A 17,012-nucleotide genomic window follows, 5' to 3' on the forward strand; every position below is an offset into this window, starting at 1 on the left:
TTTTGATCCGCCGGGAAGGAGAGCGTCCCGCGTGCCGCCCGTGGTAAGTGGGGCGGACACGCCGGATGAGAGAGAGGTTGGCGAAGACACAAGTTGTTGCTGTATTCTTGGGACGGCCCATTTTGTTCGGATGCGGAAAGCCCAGCCCATAATGACTAGGCCGAACAAAACAAACGCAAAGACGCGCGGCGGTGGAGGCCCAGATAGAAGGAAGGGCCCAGTGACACGACGGCGCACGCGCGAGGAATGTGAGGAGGAATCCTCCGAGACATTATCTCAGGGAAAAAAGAAAATAATTCTCCAAGGAATTTGCCGAAATTAAGAGGGGAGATTGCACTCGCACGAATACTTCGACGTCGTCTTCTCCACGACTCCAAAGAGAGGAGTCACGGCAGTCAAGGAGTGGCGGGCGGGCGGGCGGGCAAGCTGGGATTCGTTCGAGCTATCCGGGAATCGGAAGAACCCTACTCCGCTCGACCCGCGTCCCGCGTCGGTTCCCCCACGGATTTGCATCCGCGCCGTGAGATGAGACGGTGAGATTTCCCCCTTTACCTCGAGTGGTTAAGATTATCTTCTGATTCCCGTTTATTCCTGGACGAGGCGGTCGGATCTCTGAGTAAATATGGTACGGTACCGGTAGTTTCGTTTCAGTTTGTGGTAGGTTATTGCTCATGATCTGTCGCGCTGTAAAGTTAGGATTTCGGGGCCGTTTCTTGCTGACTTAATAATTTCATCATTTCTGGCCTGCTTTTTATGGTGTGTCTTGTCATGGATATTGTGGTTAAATTCGTTGCTGGAGTCCAATTATAAGTTGATCATAACGGACAATCAAACCTCAATTGTGATAGCTTTAATTTGAAGTAGAAACGCTAATTTTACCCCAATATTATGACAGAGCGTTAGGTTTCAGTACGTGACTGAAGCAGTGGAACTTGTTCTTTTTGGTTGATCCCTCTGATGGGATCAGAAGTGATCTTGAGAAGCATATATAGCAGGAGGCATTCATAGTAACATCATATCCTCAATATCATCCTCTTAATGTGAATATTTGGTACTATTCTGGTCTCTCCAAGGAGTTAATATAAAGACAGTGACATTTTAGTGTATCTTGAAAACTGGCAGCAGTAAACCCTAACGCTTATTTCCTTTTTCATCAAGCTCTGGAGTTTTTCGTTTAAGAGATCATTAATCTGTTGCCAAATTTATTGTAGTTAGCTACCACAGGGTCTCTAATCAGCTTGCTATGCCATATATTTATAGGTTGTGTAATTGCTGATTGGCGTGATGAATTCGAGGCCAATTGTTCTTATCTTCCTCCTGCTCGTGCTCATTATCACGTCACAGTTTGAGTGGAAGCAGCAGATTGGTGAGGCTGAGGCTAATCCAACAACTAATCGGAGGAGGCAACAGGCACTGGAAAGGGAAGATGCTGTTAAAGAGAAAGTGAGCCCTGTGTTCTTGTTCAATTGGCCACTTTTAGTTAATTTTTGGCATTTCCAGTTTCATGCTGGAAATGAGTAGCCATTTCTAGCAGAAGCCACCTAACTTATCTATAACATTTGTTGCATTGATGTTATTTTGTTATCAATTTATTGTGTTCTGAATGTTAGTACCTCCACGTTAACTGAACTTTAACCCTTTGAGCACAGATATTAAAACCACCACCATAGTTTAGTATGCAGATGTTGATTGAAATATCGAGCTTCAGGTCTATTCTCAATTGTGTTTGAGGTGGTTAACTTAACGAACTTAGTTTTTCTAGAATGGTAACTGCATCACTCCTTTATATTTCTTAGCTGCTTACAGGTTGGTTCCTGCGTAGATCCTAGTATAAAAGATAAGTTATAGCTGAGTGAAATCTGTGCCAAGGTCTGAACATGTATGATTTGAGGGAATTGTAGGGTATGTTATTTATGTGCCTTGACTGAAAACACACCTGACTTTCGCTTCAAAAAGAAAAAGAAAAGAAAAGAAAACACCCTGACTTCCTGAGTGCTTTTGGCTCAGCATGTACTATAATCCTTAAACTCCTATTCTTCGCCTACTTATGAGTTATGGCAGTAGGCCTCAAGCTTTCATAGTTTCGGCAGTATACAGGGTTGCTTGCAGGCCAAGTGATTTTTCTGGGCGTTTCATGTTATAATAATTTGCTCTCGTGTGATATATCTGGAGTGTGGTGATTTTAGTGGCCATTTTATAGATGCTTCGATAACTTTGCAGTTATTAGGAAGTTTCACTGTTTTTAGTATCTGGTTTCTTCATTTCCTTTGCACATCAGTAGCTGGCTTCATCTGTCAAGATTCCTGCACTGATAGCCTTTTCGCAAGTCTTTTGTTATTAGGAAGTTTCACTGTTTTGGTATCAGTAGCTGTAACATGCACTTTTCAACAGCAGTAGCTACTTGTTGCTCTTTCTTGCAGCCTTTGCTTTTCTATGGATTTAGAATATCACAGCTTAAACGATTACATCTTACGTACAGATAATATTGGCACAAGAGAAAAACATTCAGCAACTTAACGAGCTTATCCAGAGCCTTCAACTTCAGCTGTTGCATTGCCGTGGCAGTAATAGCACTGCTCATATCACCTCAAGTCAGTCGACTGGCGACAATGAAGCGGAGGGACAGGAAATGATTAGTGATTGATAACCCCTCTGGTGATGTAGGTAGTTTGCTTCAGAGTACAAACCAAGACAAGAACAACAGCTTTTCATGCAATGGAAACCCTTGTCATCGCCATCTGGTCAGCTGGTAGCAAGTCATTGTTGATGTACTGGTATTGTGATCTTGACATTATCACCTCTCTTTTCCTTTCTACCCAGTCTGTACAGGATTGTAGTATGTTGGTCTAGGTTGCTTTCTCAGTGAAGATTCAGATATGTATGCCAGTCTTTTCTTTTGTGAATGTTGATTCTTTTACCCTCTCAACATATGCGATCCAATCTGTATATGGTGAATCTTAGTTTCATGCTCTGCATTTTTTTCAGAGCTCTTGATTTTGTGCAAGCCGCAAGCTCAAATTTCCTCAGCAACATTTTTGTTCTTTGCCAACGTTGTACGCCTGTACTCATTCACGTCCTTTGTCTTTCGTACCATGAACAGTGAAGGGGAGTGCCCAAGAAAGAGATAAAGCGGCACTCTCCAACCTGAAGCAAGGGATTGAATTCCACTTTCCAGCAATGAAGACATTAGTACCAAGCATGCTTGCTCTGATTCTCTTCTTGACAAGGTTATACTGCTGCTGTAAGTACGACATAGTTGTGAGTTGTTTGGAACACAAGAAATTTAGGGGGTGTTTGGCAGGGAGGGGCTAAATTTTAGCCCCTGTCACATCGGATGTTTGGACACTAATTAGGAGTATTAAACATAGTCTAATTACAAAACTAATTGCACAACCCCTAGGCTAAATCGCGAGACGAATCTATTAAGCCTAATTAGTCCATGATTTGACAATGTGGTGCTACAGTAACCATTCGCTAATGATGGATTAATTAGGCTTAATAGATTCGTCTCGCGATTTAGCCTATGGGTTCTGCTATTAGTTTTTTAATTAGCTCATATTTAGTCCTCCTAATTAGCATCTGAACGTGTGATGTGACAGGGCTAAAGTTTAGCCCCTGACATCCAAACGCCCCCTTACTCGGTTTCGACGACGATCGAACTGGTTCCATCGGAATTCCTTTGGAATTTCTGTGTTTGAAACAAAGCTTTGTACACACTGAATGTCACGCAAACATGATCATACATGGCGTGCAATGTATGGTGCAATGATCACTCCAATCTCACGAAAGAAAAAAAAAAGGAAAGCAGAAAATAAGCAAAATCAAGCAAATTCAAAGAAGTCGTCGTCGATCGAAGTAAACAAGTGTTATGTATGAGACAATGCATTATGCATGTGGTATATTTCTAAACGATCGATCGATCAGCACCCCCTCTGCGATGACCGGAGCACCTCGCATGATGTCTTCTGGAAAACGACGGCGGCGGCTTCCTGGCCGGCGAGCTGCAGCTTGAGCGGGCACCTGGCCTCCAGCCTGCACCAGGAGCTGTGCAGCTGGTACTTGACCTCGCCGGAGAGCGCGGCCTCGACGTCGAACACCCCTTTCTCGCTCTGCCTCCGGAACGCCTTGACGCCGGCGCTCCCGAGCATGACGTTCACGGCGTCGGCGCCGCTGGCGACGCGGAACACGGCGGTCTTCCTCGCCGGCAGGACGTATCCCGGCGCGGCGACGTCGACGCGGTCGAAGCGCTGGCCGTCGAAGAGGTAGTCGGCCTCGAGGGAGCGGAAGGCGGCGCCCATGGCCCAGTTGGGATTGCGCACGGCGAGCGTGAGCGTGAGGTTGTAGGAGATGGCGGTGGGCGATGTTGTGGCGAGCGCGAAGCGGGACAGCGAGGCGTCCTCGACCTCGAACCGGGGCTGCGCGGCGTGGCCGTAGCCGACGACGAGGACGACGATGACGGCCACCGCGGCGATGATGGCGAGCCCGATGCAGAAGCCGCACGCGAAGCGGCGGTACTCGCCGAAGCAGCCGCAGCACTCGCAGTCGTCGCACATGGTGCGTGGATCGATCGGCCGGCCGGGCGCACGTATACGGAATGAAGGTAGCTGGGCTTTGCCGCAGGCTAGTGCTGTGCGTGTGACGGTTATGGCAGTTGTTAGTGGCAGGCCTCTGCACAGCATCATGGTCTGTCCTATCTTATATAAGCGCAGCTGTATGTATCATGTACTCCGTCCGTCTCAAATTAATACACGTTTTTGTTTTTTCAGATATAAAATTTTTGATATAGATCTAGATGTATAAATATATCTAGATGTCTAGCAAAAGCTATGTATCCAGAAAACTCAAAAAACTTTAGAACAGAGGAAGATCTATATGCATGTATGTCTAGATATCTAGCAAAAATTATGTATCTAGAAAACCTAAAACGAATAATAATTTCGGACTGAGGGAGTATGTATGAAACGTCAAATGTACAATATGACAAACCTCGATCGCGTTGTGCTACCATGTTACTTTGCATTTATCATAAAACTTGGAATCGCGCAAACAATGAAACAACGCGTGGGTAACCCCAATGAAACAACGTGTGGGCATCTACCTGAAGCTCCCTTTGGTTGGATTTCCAAATCTGCTTTTGCTTTTGTAAAAGCCAAAAGCTAACCAGAAGGTAAAAAATCATACGTGATTTTGCTTAAAATCAGCTTTCACTTCAGTACACATTCAAAAGTAGATTTCCCCTGCTTTCACCTGCATCTAGGGGAAAAAATAACCACCTACCGCTGTTACGGAGGATATCGATTCGTTTTCCTATCCGTAACCCTTTCCGTCACCCGCACCCACCCGTGACGCCCGTCGCCGGCGGCCGCGCACTGCGCGAATAGCGGCACGGGTCCCCACGCCTCGGCCGGCCCCTTCACGCGCCGCCACTCGCCTGTGGTGAGGTTCAACGCCGCCAGCGCACACTCGGGCGTCGACCCTTTCCGTCGCCACCCGCGGGTGATGGCCTGGACGAGGAACACGATGTCCTCTGCCGCCCCGGCTGTCCTCCGGCGCCGCCGGAACTCAGCGGACCCGACGGCGCCGCGCCACCCGCGGCGCATGCGCCGGTGCGACCGGCTCGGCCCCCGCGCCAGGCACTCCATGGCCACGTCGTCCGGCAGATCCGGGATGAGCTCTGCCTCCTGCCAGCCGCCGTCTTCCTCTGCTCCCACCGCCATGGCACGTTCTTGTTGCTTGTCGTTCGAACTGTAGCAGTAGCGTGCTCGCTGGGTGGCTGCGTACACGTCTTCAACCTCTTGCTTGACGGCGCCCATGGAGAACGCAGCGTCGTGCTGTGTACACGGCTTATTGTTTCTTGTGACTTGATGGGGTGTGCGATGGCTGTGAGTTGGTTCGATGGATGAAAAATATAGAAAATTTATCTTTTTCTTTTTAAAATAATTATTTACATGCGAATTAGTGAACATAATTTTGTTACGAACAATTTGCATATAAACACCCTCGTACCTTTAGAGAGATTACAAGTATTTCTTACATAGCCTACAATTTTACAGCTGCTTTAACCAAACAGTCTCCTGCAACTGTTTTCTTATAGCTACTTTTCTGCAATCCACCGCTCACAGCAGTTTTTTTTTTCCACCGGCTGAACTAAACAAAGCCTGAAAGTTACGCGGAGACCAGGGATCGGAGAACATCTCACATGGAATGGTAGCTTGTGCTGGCCATCTTCGTCGCCAGGATGCCTGGCGGGTCTCCTCCCACTGCTCCTGATTCCTGACACAGCTAATCGATCGAATCGGGCTACGTATATATTTGTCGAGAAGAAAAGAAAGACCTGGCAACCGTGACCCCAAAATGAAATTCTCATCTCCTCGTCAAGCAAAGCCAGATCCATCAGTCCGCATCGGATAGAGCAACGAAAGCGAAAGGAGCTACTTGCATTGCATCTTGGAAAACGCGTTGGTTGGCATCGTTTTCGTGGCAAGCGCGACGAAAGGTCCATTGGTTTTTCCAACCCGTTTTTACTTTTGCAAAAACTAAAAGCTAACTGTAGGACCTAAAAGCCACAGACAATTTAGGTCAAAAACTGCTTTTACTCTAGTATAAAATTAAAAGTACCTTCCCTGTTTTCAGCTACTTTTGGGGTAAAAACTTACCCACCTGCCACTGATTATGAAATATGAAAGATACCGGTCATTCTTTTTTTACCTTCTTTCTGTTCGCATCTCCATCGCCTCTTTCTGTTCGCATCTCCATCACGGCTCTCGAGTAGCAGCACCGTCGGGCGTGACCGCCGCCGTGGGCGCGGGCCCGCCGTGGGCTCAGCTCCGCCGCCACTATGACAGTTGATACGACTGAGGATTGAGTGCTACGCTCAAGAATGCCTGTGGAGATGATCGTGAAGATGGGGCCGTTTCCAAAAGCTAGCTACCGCTGCGTTGGTTTTATTCGTGTCGTTTAGTCCAAGGGGCATGTACCAAATCGTACTCTCATATTCTGGGATGTAATAAATAAATTGTATTGTTATCGTTGTATGGATGTGATATTGTGCTGAAATGAGTTATGTCGGATTCTCCTCACAGAAATCCGGTTCGTTTCAGATACCCCGACAGGTCAGGCATGAGTTAATGACTAGCCTACCAGCTAGCAATAAGGTACATAGGTTTACCGATTTGACTACCTCCTACTCCTAGTGGTTTGACTACCTCCTACTCCCACAGAATATGAGTTACTGACTAAGAGAGACGGTATCAAGCTCAACCTACCAGCGTGCAATAACGGTTTGACTACCTCCTACTCCTAGTGGTTTGACTACCTCCTACTCCCAGAATATGAGTTACTGACTACGAGAGACGGTATCAAGCTCAACCTACCAACGATACATAGGTTTACCGGTTTGACTACCTCCTACTCCTAGGATATGATTACTTTTCAGACTTGATCAACTCCCAGGATATGATTAGTACTGTTCAAACTTGATCAACAGGACCAACAACAAATAGGCCTTAATCAACACAAGCAAAGCTACGCAATTAACATCATAATAATCAATCTCATCTTTGAATAATCAATCTCATCTCCGCCCGGTCTCCAAATTTATCATGTGAACCATTGATTTCAGAATTAACCACAAGTATATAAAGTGATCCTAATCCTATTGCGAGTGATAGGCAATCACTCGACTTCTACCAAACATAATTAAGCAAGCATTTCTATCGACCAACACATACTAATATTAAACCAACCAAGGATTTCTAGGAAGCATGCAACAATGATTTCATTCAACTTCTGAAAACTTAATACATACTAGTATTGGTTCAACAATGGTTTCATTCAACTTCTGAAAACTTAATACATACTAGTATTGAACCAAGGATTCTAGGGAGCCTGCAACAATGGTTTCATTCAACTCCTGAAAACCTAAAAACTTAATGCACATATAATTAATTAAGAACATTGCATAATTTAAAATTAGGGGTTACGCTCTAGGGATTGCCTTCTTTCTGCTGCTTAGCACTTCTTCCTGCTGCTCAGCACTAGGCTCTGCCGGACGTCTTCTTGCTGCTGCACTTGTGGCTCTTGCTGCCCTTGAGGCTCGGCAACCAACTCGTATGTTGCACTTGTGGCTCTTGCTGCCCTTGAGGCTCGGCGACCAACTCGTACACGACATTCTCAGGTGCGGGCTCTACATGGATGCCATATGCAATGCATGATTAAAATGATACATATTTTCTCATATAAAGTTGGGCGGTCATTTATTGAGTAAAACATGTAGCAAACTACACAAATAAACATGGTGAAACTAACATGGTGATGTTCAGATTTAATAATTTCTTTGGTTTGAAGTTACTTCCTTAAACAAGTTAATTAATCTAGCACAAAAGCATAGCAACATTTGCATAAAGGCAGAAAATGGCTAGCTAGTGAATTATTATGTTTTAAACATAAGATAACTAGAGACGATCAATTTTATCAATTCTCAGAGCCTAAACTGAGTATGAACAATTTTATCAATTCTCAGAGCCTAAACTGAGTATGAACATTAGCAAGTTATCAGGTCAATCTTCCTAGAAATTAAACACATTCTGGTGATGAACAACATATTTAATGGTAAGGTTACTGACAAAGTATTTACACGAATTTACCAAGATTTTATATAAATATAAGATACTTATAAAAATAAGAACATGCCAACATGGTGATGAATTTATTTAAGTACCAACATATAGTTTATGGACATTAAAATTTTACAGAAACTAATTGTTGACGCCAGATTTCGTCACTAATAGAATCGGCGCCAAGAAGAGGGGAATCGGAGAAGCACAGTTGGGAATCGGCCAAATGGTGCTACAGTGAGAGATCGGCCGGTGGCTTCTGTTTTGCTTCAGGTCAAACATACCAGAGTCCCAATTGGTGATCTTTTGCCGATAAGGAATCGGCCGATTAGGAGGGTGGACTAATTGGGCCTGTATGGGCTTCGAAGGAAATAGAAGGACGAGGTGGAAATCAGCCCACGAAGCATGAAGTAACCAACCTAGCACGAATCGTGCTTGTAGATATTCGTTTTCTGTTTAAGTTAGGATAGAATTCTAGTCGGTTTAAAAGATATCTGTACAGGGCTATAAATAGCTACCTTTGTAAATCTGTAATCATCAACTAATCAATACAACAAGCTACCTTTTCCTCGTATTTACTTTCGAGCAGGCGACTTCGCCATTACTTTTCTCTTCTCACGAGTTCGTGCGGGTTGGCAGGGCTGCATCATCTTGATCTCCGGCCGATTCTGTAAGTTCCGTTTATCGAGTAATATCTAAGCTTTAACTTCGGGCGTATCGCTGTTGTTTCGTTTAGATTTATTCACTAGTTATCGATATTTACTAGATTCATAGGTTTTTTCCTGTCTTTCTAGTCTTTATCACCAGTTATCCAGCTAGGAATCGGTAGTATCGGCTTTCTTTATTTTCTATCGTTAGATTCATCTATTGCCGATTAGATCTGTTCCTAGTGTTGTTATCATAAGCTTTGTACCGAATACTTTAGCAATTTCCTGTCTACAAGGCTACAGAAATCGGGCTATCTTATAGCCGATTTCATTATTACAGTAAATCGGCTGATTCGCTGATAAACTCTCTCGAGATCGAAAACTTAGCCGATCTAGATTTCTGGACCTGACACGTATTCTTCCTTGCCAATCAACAGGTCAGATTGGCTGGCATGCCGCGTGAACCGCACCAGGGCATTCACCCGAACAGGAGCTAAGCAGATTCTCCCGGGTCGTGTGTCGGTCGCTGGGATTCGGTTGACCGATTTCTAGCGCCAACACACTTTTGGCACGCTCGGTGGGACAAAGTACAACCGCCATCATGTCGAAAGCTGCTGAAGTCTCCGAAGATAATGTCATCGAGGTGACGGAAGCAGATCTGAAGGACGACTAGAAGGAAGAGCTGAACAAGTGCACGGAACAGTTCCGGAAAGCTTGCCTGAAGTCTTTCAGTCGCTCCAGAAGCGGGGAGACTATCAAAAAGATTCCATTCCCTGCTCCCCGCCAGATCACAATTTCTGAGGATTCGGATAAAATATCCGATATGATTCAACAATCTATTCATCACGCCTTCATTGATCAGTCCCCGGTGCTTTCAAACATGGTGCACAACGCCGTTGTCAATTCCTTCACCGGGGGCATACCTCAAGGATACAGGGGGCTGACATATTTTCAGCCGATTCCACCAAATCAGACTTATTCAAATTCGGCTTCGCAGCCGATCCAATTTTCTGTTGGGGGATCCGGTGCTTCCTCGTCATCAGCTCCTATGGGATAGGGCTCCATCCAACTGTCCTCTGCGCCATTCCCTCCGGTCAGCCCAATTAACCCATCACCCTGGGGAGCACCTTCAGTCACGGCCGGTCAGAATCAATCGGCCAGTCAAATGAATCCTCCATTCCAGACATCCTTCCAGGCTGCTATCCGGCCAACCGTGCCGCCATACCAGCCTGTCGCTCCGGAGATCAACAAGACAGCAGAGATCATGCTGTATGATGAAACGAGTGGCTCATTCAAACAGCCAGCCTTTACTACACAGCCGGCTTACACTCAGATACCACCCTTCAATCAGTCTCCGTTCATTCAGCCTCCGGTTTATCAGCACGTGCCGATACCTCAACCAACAGTTCACCAGCAACAACCAGACTGGTCGGCACGTATTGCGGAGGTAATGCAAGAACAATTCGGCTTGAAGCCGAAAATGCAAACTTATACCTACAGAACACCATACCCGTCTACATATGACCTATTGCCGTTCCCCCATCGGTATAAAGTTCCTGATTTCACTAAATTTTCGGGGATGGATGATACTTCGACCGTGGAGCATGTGAATAGATTCATCATCCAATGCGGAGAAGCAGCTACGCAAGATGCCCTACGGGTACGGTTGTTCTTGTCATCTCTGTCTGGTTCGGCCTTTCAATGGTTCACGACATTGCCGCCAAACTCAATTATCACATGGGCCGATTTAGAAAGATAGTTCCACAAATACTTCTATGCCGGGGTGCATGAGATGAAGCTGTCCGATTTGACCAGCCTCAGGCAAAGGAGTGATGAGCCGATATCCTCGTATATACAGAGGTTTCGGGAAATCAGAAACAAGTGCTACTCCCTGGCTCTAACCGATGCGCAGTTGGCCGATATAGCTTTCCAAGGCCTTCTGCCCCACATCAAAGAAAGGTACGCTTCACAGGAGTTCGAGAGTCTGAGCCAGATTGTTCACCGATTGTCCGGACAGGAGGTGCGTCCTTTCGATCCGCGGAGGAATTTCCAAAAGAAAGTGGCGTTCCTGGAAGAGTTAGAGGATGAAGAAGATGTTGAGTCGGACTTGCGGAGTGGATAAAGGGGAAGAAGCCGATATCATGCCCATTCGGCAGAAAGGAGCCGGAAGCGTTCGGTTTTGACACAACTAAGGCCGATAAAATCTTCGATCTTCTCCTCCAGGAAGGGCAGATTAAACTCTCACCATACCATACAATACCTTCTGCCGAACAATTAAAAAAGATGAAGTATTGCAAATGGCACAATGCCACATCCCATGATACCAACGAGTGCAAGATCTTCAGGCAACAGATACAGTCAGCCATTGAGCAGGGCAGAATTAAATTTGAAGCGCCGGTGAAATCGGCCAAGCCAATGAAGATTGATCAACACCCCTTTCCCACCAACATGGTTGATACGGGAAAGAATTCACTCCAAACAAAAGTGCTGACATCCGAATCGGCCAAAAAGAGCGGCGCCGTCGATCCCAGGAATCAAGCTACACCTAAAGATGTAAAGGGGAAGCGGCGGATAGAAGACGAAGATGGTGAATAAGAAGGGCCGCGCATTACGTCCCAGTTCCTGCTTCAGAAATATCAACATCAACATGAACGCTCAAGATCCCGAGAAGAGGCAATGCGTCGGCACGACGAGCATTGGAGATGCCCATTCTTCATTCATTGTTGGGAAAATAACCTCAGGCTACCTTCGGCCGATACTTGCCCAGAATGCAACGGTCCTTATCGTGGCAATCGGCCGTTCAACAGGTCTCGCTCCAGAGACGGAAGGCCAGAACCGATCAGCAGGAATTGGCGCAACCAAGATGACCAGCGCCCTCCCGTGCGTGATCGGCTGGGGGGCAGAAGTGACCGATATGATCGGTCGGAAGATAGACACCATGATAAGCAGGGGGGTAGGACTGATCGACATAACCAGTCAAACAACAAAGCCAGCGTTCACAGCCGGCTCGAAGAGATGGCCGATGCTCGGTTGACGGATGAAAACCCGTTAGGATGCGAACCGGAGTGGGAACGCGCCAGGTCAGAGGGAAGACCAATAAACCCCAGGTGGTGCCCCGACGGATTGACCAAGTCTCAAAAACGAAGAATCCAGCGTCTCCGCCAATGGGAACAACAAGAGGAGGAACAACAGAGCACGGCAGATAAGAAGGAAGGAAGGCCTCAGGTGTGGCGCCCCAAAAGGAACGATAAAAGGGACGATGAATCAGCGGGTGACGAATCGGCAGCCGAGATCGGCATGGTTTTCATACTGCCGATGGAGTTCATGACCCCCGCCGATCAACAGGACGTATCGGCGATAGAAGAACAGACAGCGCGGTTGGCTTTGGAGCCAATGATGGCCACGTTCGAGAAGCCCGAAGATGACGAACGACAACATATGAAGGCACTATTCCTTAAAGGGCATGTTGACGGCCGCCCCCTCACTAGATTAATGGTAGACGGAGGAGCTGCAGTCAACATCATGCCGTACGCCGTACTCCGGAAACTTGGGAAAAGCGACGACGACTTGACCAAGACAGACATGATGCTCAAAGACTTCAAGGGCAAGGTGTCAAACGCTCGCGGTGCTCTCTGCGTCGACCTCACCATCGGCAGTAAGACCCTTCCTACCACCTTCTTCATTATTAATGGCAAGGGATCCTACAATATGCTACTTGGCCGAGACTGGATACACGCAAATTGCTACATCCCGTCAACTATGCATCAGTGCCTCATACAATGGGTCGACGATAACATCGAGGTGGTCAAAGCCGACTCCGCGTACATTATTGCAGCGGCCGACACGCAGCAGTGGAGCTGCGAAACCGTCAGGTGCATATCAGGTAGGGTATGGGAGACTGATTTCCTGAAGGTCACCGATTTTAGCCTACAGCCGATCCGAGCAATCGGCTCCGAAGACTCAGAATAGATGGATCAGTTCGCCCGAGAAGATGGGAAGCTAGGGCACGGGTTCACGTCGGCCGATTCATTGGAGATGATAGATTTAGGTGATGGAACCAAACCAAGACCGACTTTTATTAGTGCACATTTAGATCCAGAATACAAGTGTAAATTGACAAATTTATTAAAGGAATTCAAGGATTGTTTTGCTTGGGAGTATCATGAGATGCCTGGTTTAGACCGATCCATTGTTGAACATCGGCTACCCATAAAACCAGGGTACCGGCCGTACCAACAACCCGCACGGCGCTGCAATCCTAAAATTTTACCAGACATAAAAGCTGAAATAACTCGGCTAATCGAAGCAAAATTTATTCGGCAATGTCGTTATGCCAAGTGGATTTCCAACATCGTACCAGTATACAAGAAAAATGGGAAGCTACGCGTTTGCGTTGATTTCAGGAATCTTAATCAGGCCACACCGATGGACGGTTACCCCATGCCAACGGCCGATGTACTGATCGACGCTGCCGCGGGGCATAAAATCATTAGCTTCATGGACGGGAACGCCAGATACAATCAAATACTTATGGCCGAAGAGGATATACCCAAAACGGCCTTCAGATGTCCAGGCATCTTGGTTTGTTCGAGTGGGTGGTGATGACTTTCGGCTTAAAGAACGCTGGCGCTACGTATCAGAGAGCTATGAATTACATTTTTCACAAACTCATTGGCCTTCTGGTAGAAATCTACATCGATGATGTCGTGGTCAAGTCCAAAAGTCACGAGGAACATCTGACCGATTTGCGAAAAGTGCTAGAGTGTACCAAAAAGCATGGTCATAAGATGAATCCCAACAAATGTGCTTTCGGCGTATCCGCCGGACAGTTCTTAGGATTCATGGTACACGAACGAGGCATAGAGGTCAATCGGAAGACCATAGCGGCCATCAACAAAGTCGTGGCCCCACAAAACAAAACCGAACTGCAGTCTCTAATCGGTAAGGTGAATTTCATCAGAAGATTTATATCTAATCTATCTGGACGGATTCAGGCGTTCACGCCACTTCTGAAGCTAAAGCCGGACCAGGAATTTATATGGGGAGAAGAGCAGCGCAAAGCATTGGAAGATATCAAGCAATACTTGGTTTCACCACCAGTGTTGGTTCCCCCTCAAACTGGTAAGCCGTTTAAACTGTACTTATCAGCCGATGAAAAAGCTATTGGGTCGGCTCTAGTCCAGGAGTTTGAAGGCAAAGAGCGGGTAATTTATTACGTCAGTAGGAGACTCCTGGATCCTGAAACAAGATATCCTCCAGTGGAGCGTTTGTGCCTGTGTCTTTACTTCTCATGCACCAAACTCAGGCACTATCTACTGTCGGCAGAATGTGTAGTCGTATGCAAAGACGACGTAGTAAAATACATGCTATCGCTGCCGATATTGAAAGGACGAATCGGCAAATGGATCTTAGCTTTATCAGAATTTGACCTACGGTATGAATCGGCAAAAGCCGTCAAGGGTCAAGTCATGGCCGATTTCGTCGCCCAACACTGTGGACCGGAGATTACCCTCGTAGAGCTGGCGCCTTGGAAACTATTTTTCGACGGGTCGTCATGTGGGGTCGGATCAGGAATCGGCATCGTTCTCATATCGCCTCGGGGGGCAAGTTATGATTTTTCTCTGCCGATAGAAACTGCCGCTACTAACAATCAAGCGGAGTACAGAGCTATATTAAAAGGCTTACAACTATTGAGGGAAGTCAAGGCCGATTCCATTGAAGTCTTCGGAGATTCTATGCTTATTGTGGATCAACTAACCGGAAGGTCTGAATGCAAAGATGACGTATTAAGAATTTTTTACGAAGAATGCTTACAGCTCTTGAAAGAGTTCCGATCGGCAGTAATCGAGCACATCCCAAGAAACCGCAACGAAGATGCCAACAAACTCACCCAGCATGCATCTGGGTATCGGCCAATTCTAGGCACTATGGCTCTAGAACTCGCGGCCGATGACTGGCGTAAAGAAATTGCCGACTACCTGAAGGATCCGTCTAAAAAGGTGGAGCGACGAGTACGTTTTCATGCCACCAAATACGTACTGCTCGAAGATGATCTATTCTACAGAACGATTGACGGAGTCCTTCTCAAATGCCTTGGAACAGAAGAGGCCAAGACTCTAATGGGAGAAATCCATGAAGGGGTATGTGGAGCACACCAATCGGCACACAAGATGAAGTGGATGATCAGGAACAACGGGTACTATTGGCCGACGATCCTTGAAGACTGTTTCAAATATTATAAGGGTTGTCAGGAGTGTCAAAAGTTCGGAAATGTCCAGCGTGCACCCGCATCGGCCATGAATCCCATTATCAAGCCATGGCCGTTCAGGGGATGGGGAATAGACCTTATTGGCCAAATTTACCCACCGTCAAGTAAGGGGCACAAATTTATTCTGGTGGCTACTGATTACTTCACCAAATGGGTAGAGGCCATCCCGTTAAGAGCAGTGACATCGGCTATCATGGCTGATTTCGTAAGGGATCACATCGTCTACCGATTCGGTATCTCTCAAACTATAACAACCGATCAAGGAACAATGTTCACATCGGGAGAATTTGAGGAATTTACGACCGATATGGGAATCAAATTGTTAAATTCTTCTCCATATTACGCCCAAGCCAATGGTCAAGCAGAATCCTCCAATAAAGGAATAATCAAATTGATCAAAAGAAAAATTGAAAAACAGCCAAAGAAGTGGCATTTATGTTTGACTGAGGCCCTGTGGGCATACAGGATGGCTTATCATGGGGCTACCAAGATGTCTCCCTACCAGTTGGTGTACGGTCACGATGCAGTACTACCATGGGAATCGAGAGCGGGATCAAGACGTATTTCTCTCCAGGACCAGTTGACGGCCGATGATTACTCGTCACTTATGAAAAGAGAACTTGACGATTTAGCTGGCCAACGATTGAGGGCTCTGATAAGCATTGAAGAAAATAAAAAGAGAGTAGCCAGGTGGTACGATAAGAAGGTCAAAGTCAAACAATTCTCCCCCGGGGACTTGGTATGGAAGTTAGTATTGCCGATCGGGTCGAAAGATCCTAAATTCGGAAAATGGTCCCCTACCTGGGAAGGACCGTACAAAATCGGCAGATGCGCTCCAGGAAATGCTTACATTTTGGAAACAATAGAAGGAGAAGAATTTACTAGAGCTCTAAACGGAAGGTACTTAAAAAGATACTACCCCAGTATATGGGTCGGAGCGTAAGAAATTGACCGTGACACGATCACGCATAGCCGATACAAATCGGTTCAAACACATAGTCGACCGGATCGGCCGATTACATTCATTCGGTACGGGCGACGGGTTACATGGCCGACGAAACATTAGTCGCCCTTAGAACAACAGATACGAAAAACAAACTAGTTATTCTTCTTCTTGGAGGCCTTCCCGTTCCGCTCCAACTCGTTCATGACACGGAGGCGCGAAGCCCCTGCCGCCGCGAGGACGACAGGCCGAGGAAGCAGACGGTTCCTGTCGGTGGGAGCTCGCTGGCTGCCGTTCCTCTCCACGAAGTCCAAGATCGTGCGGGCCGCCGTGGCGACGTCATCTTCAAGATCGTCACGATGATGGCCCCTGACGGTTGGAGATCGGCGATTACTTTTGCTCACCACGAAATCCAAGACCACACGAGCTTCCGCAGTAACATGGTCTTGGAGTTCCTCTCGGTGAGCCAGGATCAGCGCCTTGTCCTCCGACGACAACGGGTCCTCGAAGTGAATGCACTCAATGGCGCGCACGAGCTC

At 46.7% G+C, this 17,012-nt stretch overlaps 1 protein-coding gene across 1 annotated transcript; it reads right to left on the minus strand.

Annotated features, from left to right (window-relative positions):
* Positions 1 to 3,660: 3,660 nt before the first annotated feature.
* LOC101752815 (NDR1/HIN1-like protein 3) lies at positions 3,661 to 4,690 on the minus strand. Its single transcript, XM_004981081.4, has one exon. It carries the CDS (start codon positions 4,680 to 4,682, stop codon positions 3,921 to 3,923), a length of 762 nt encoding a protein of 253 aa, XP_004981138.2. The 5' UTR covers positions 4,683 to 4,690; the 3' UTR covers positions 3,661 to 3,920.
* Positions 4,691 to 17,012: the final 12,322 nt, after the last annotated feature.

The sequence above is a fragment of the Setaria italica genome, chromosome IX (assembly GCF_000263155.2).
Source record: "Setaria italica strain Yugu1 chromosome IX, Setaria_italica_v2.0, whole genome shotgun sequence".
In the NCBI taxonomy this organism is placed as follows: Eukaryota; Viridiplantae; Streptophyta; class Magnoliopsida; order Poales; family Poaceae; genus Setaria; species Setaria italica.

What these genes read in the sequence shown, in the direction of transcription:
- LOC101752815 (XM_004981081.4), bottom strand. Translation starts at nt 4,682, where the DNA reads ATGATGCTGTGCAGAGGCCTGCCACTAACAACTGCCATAACCGTCACA.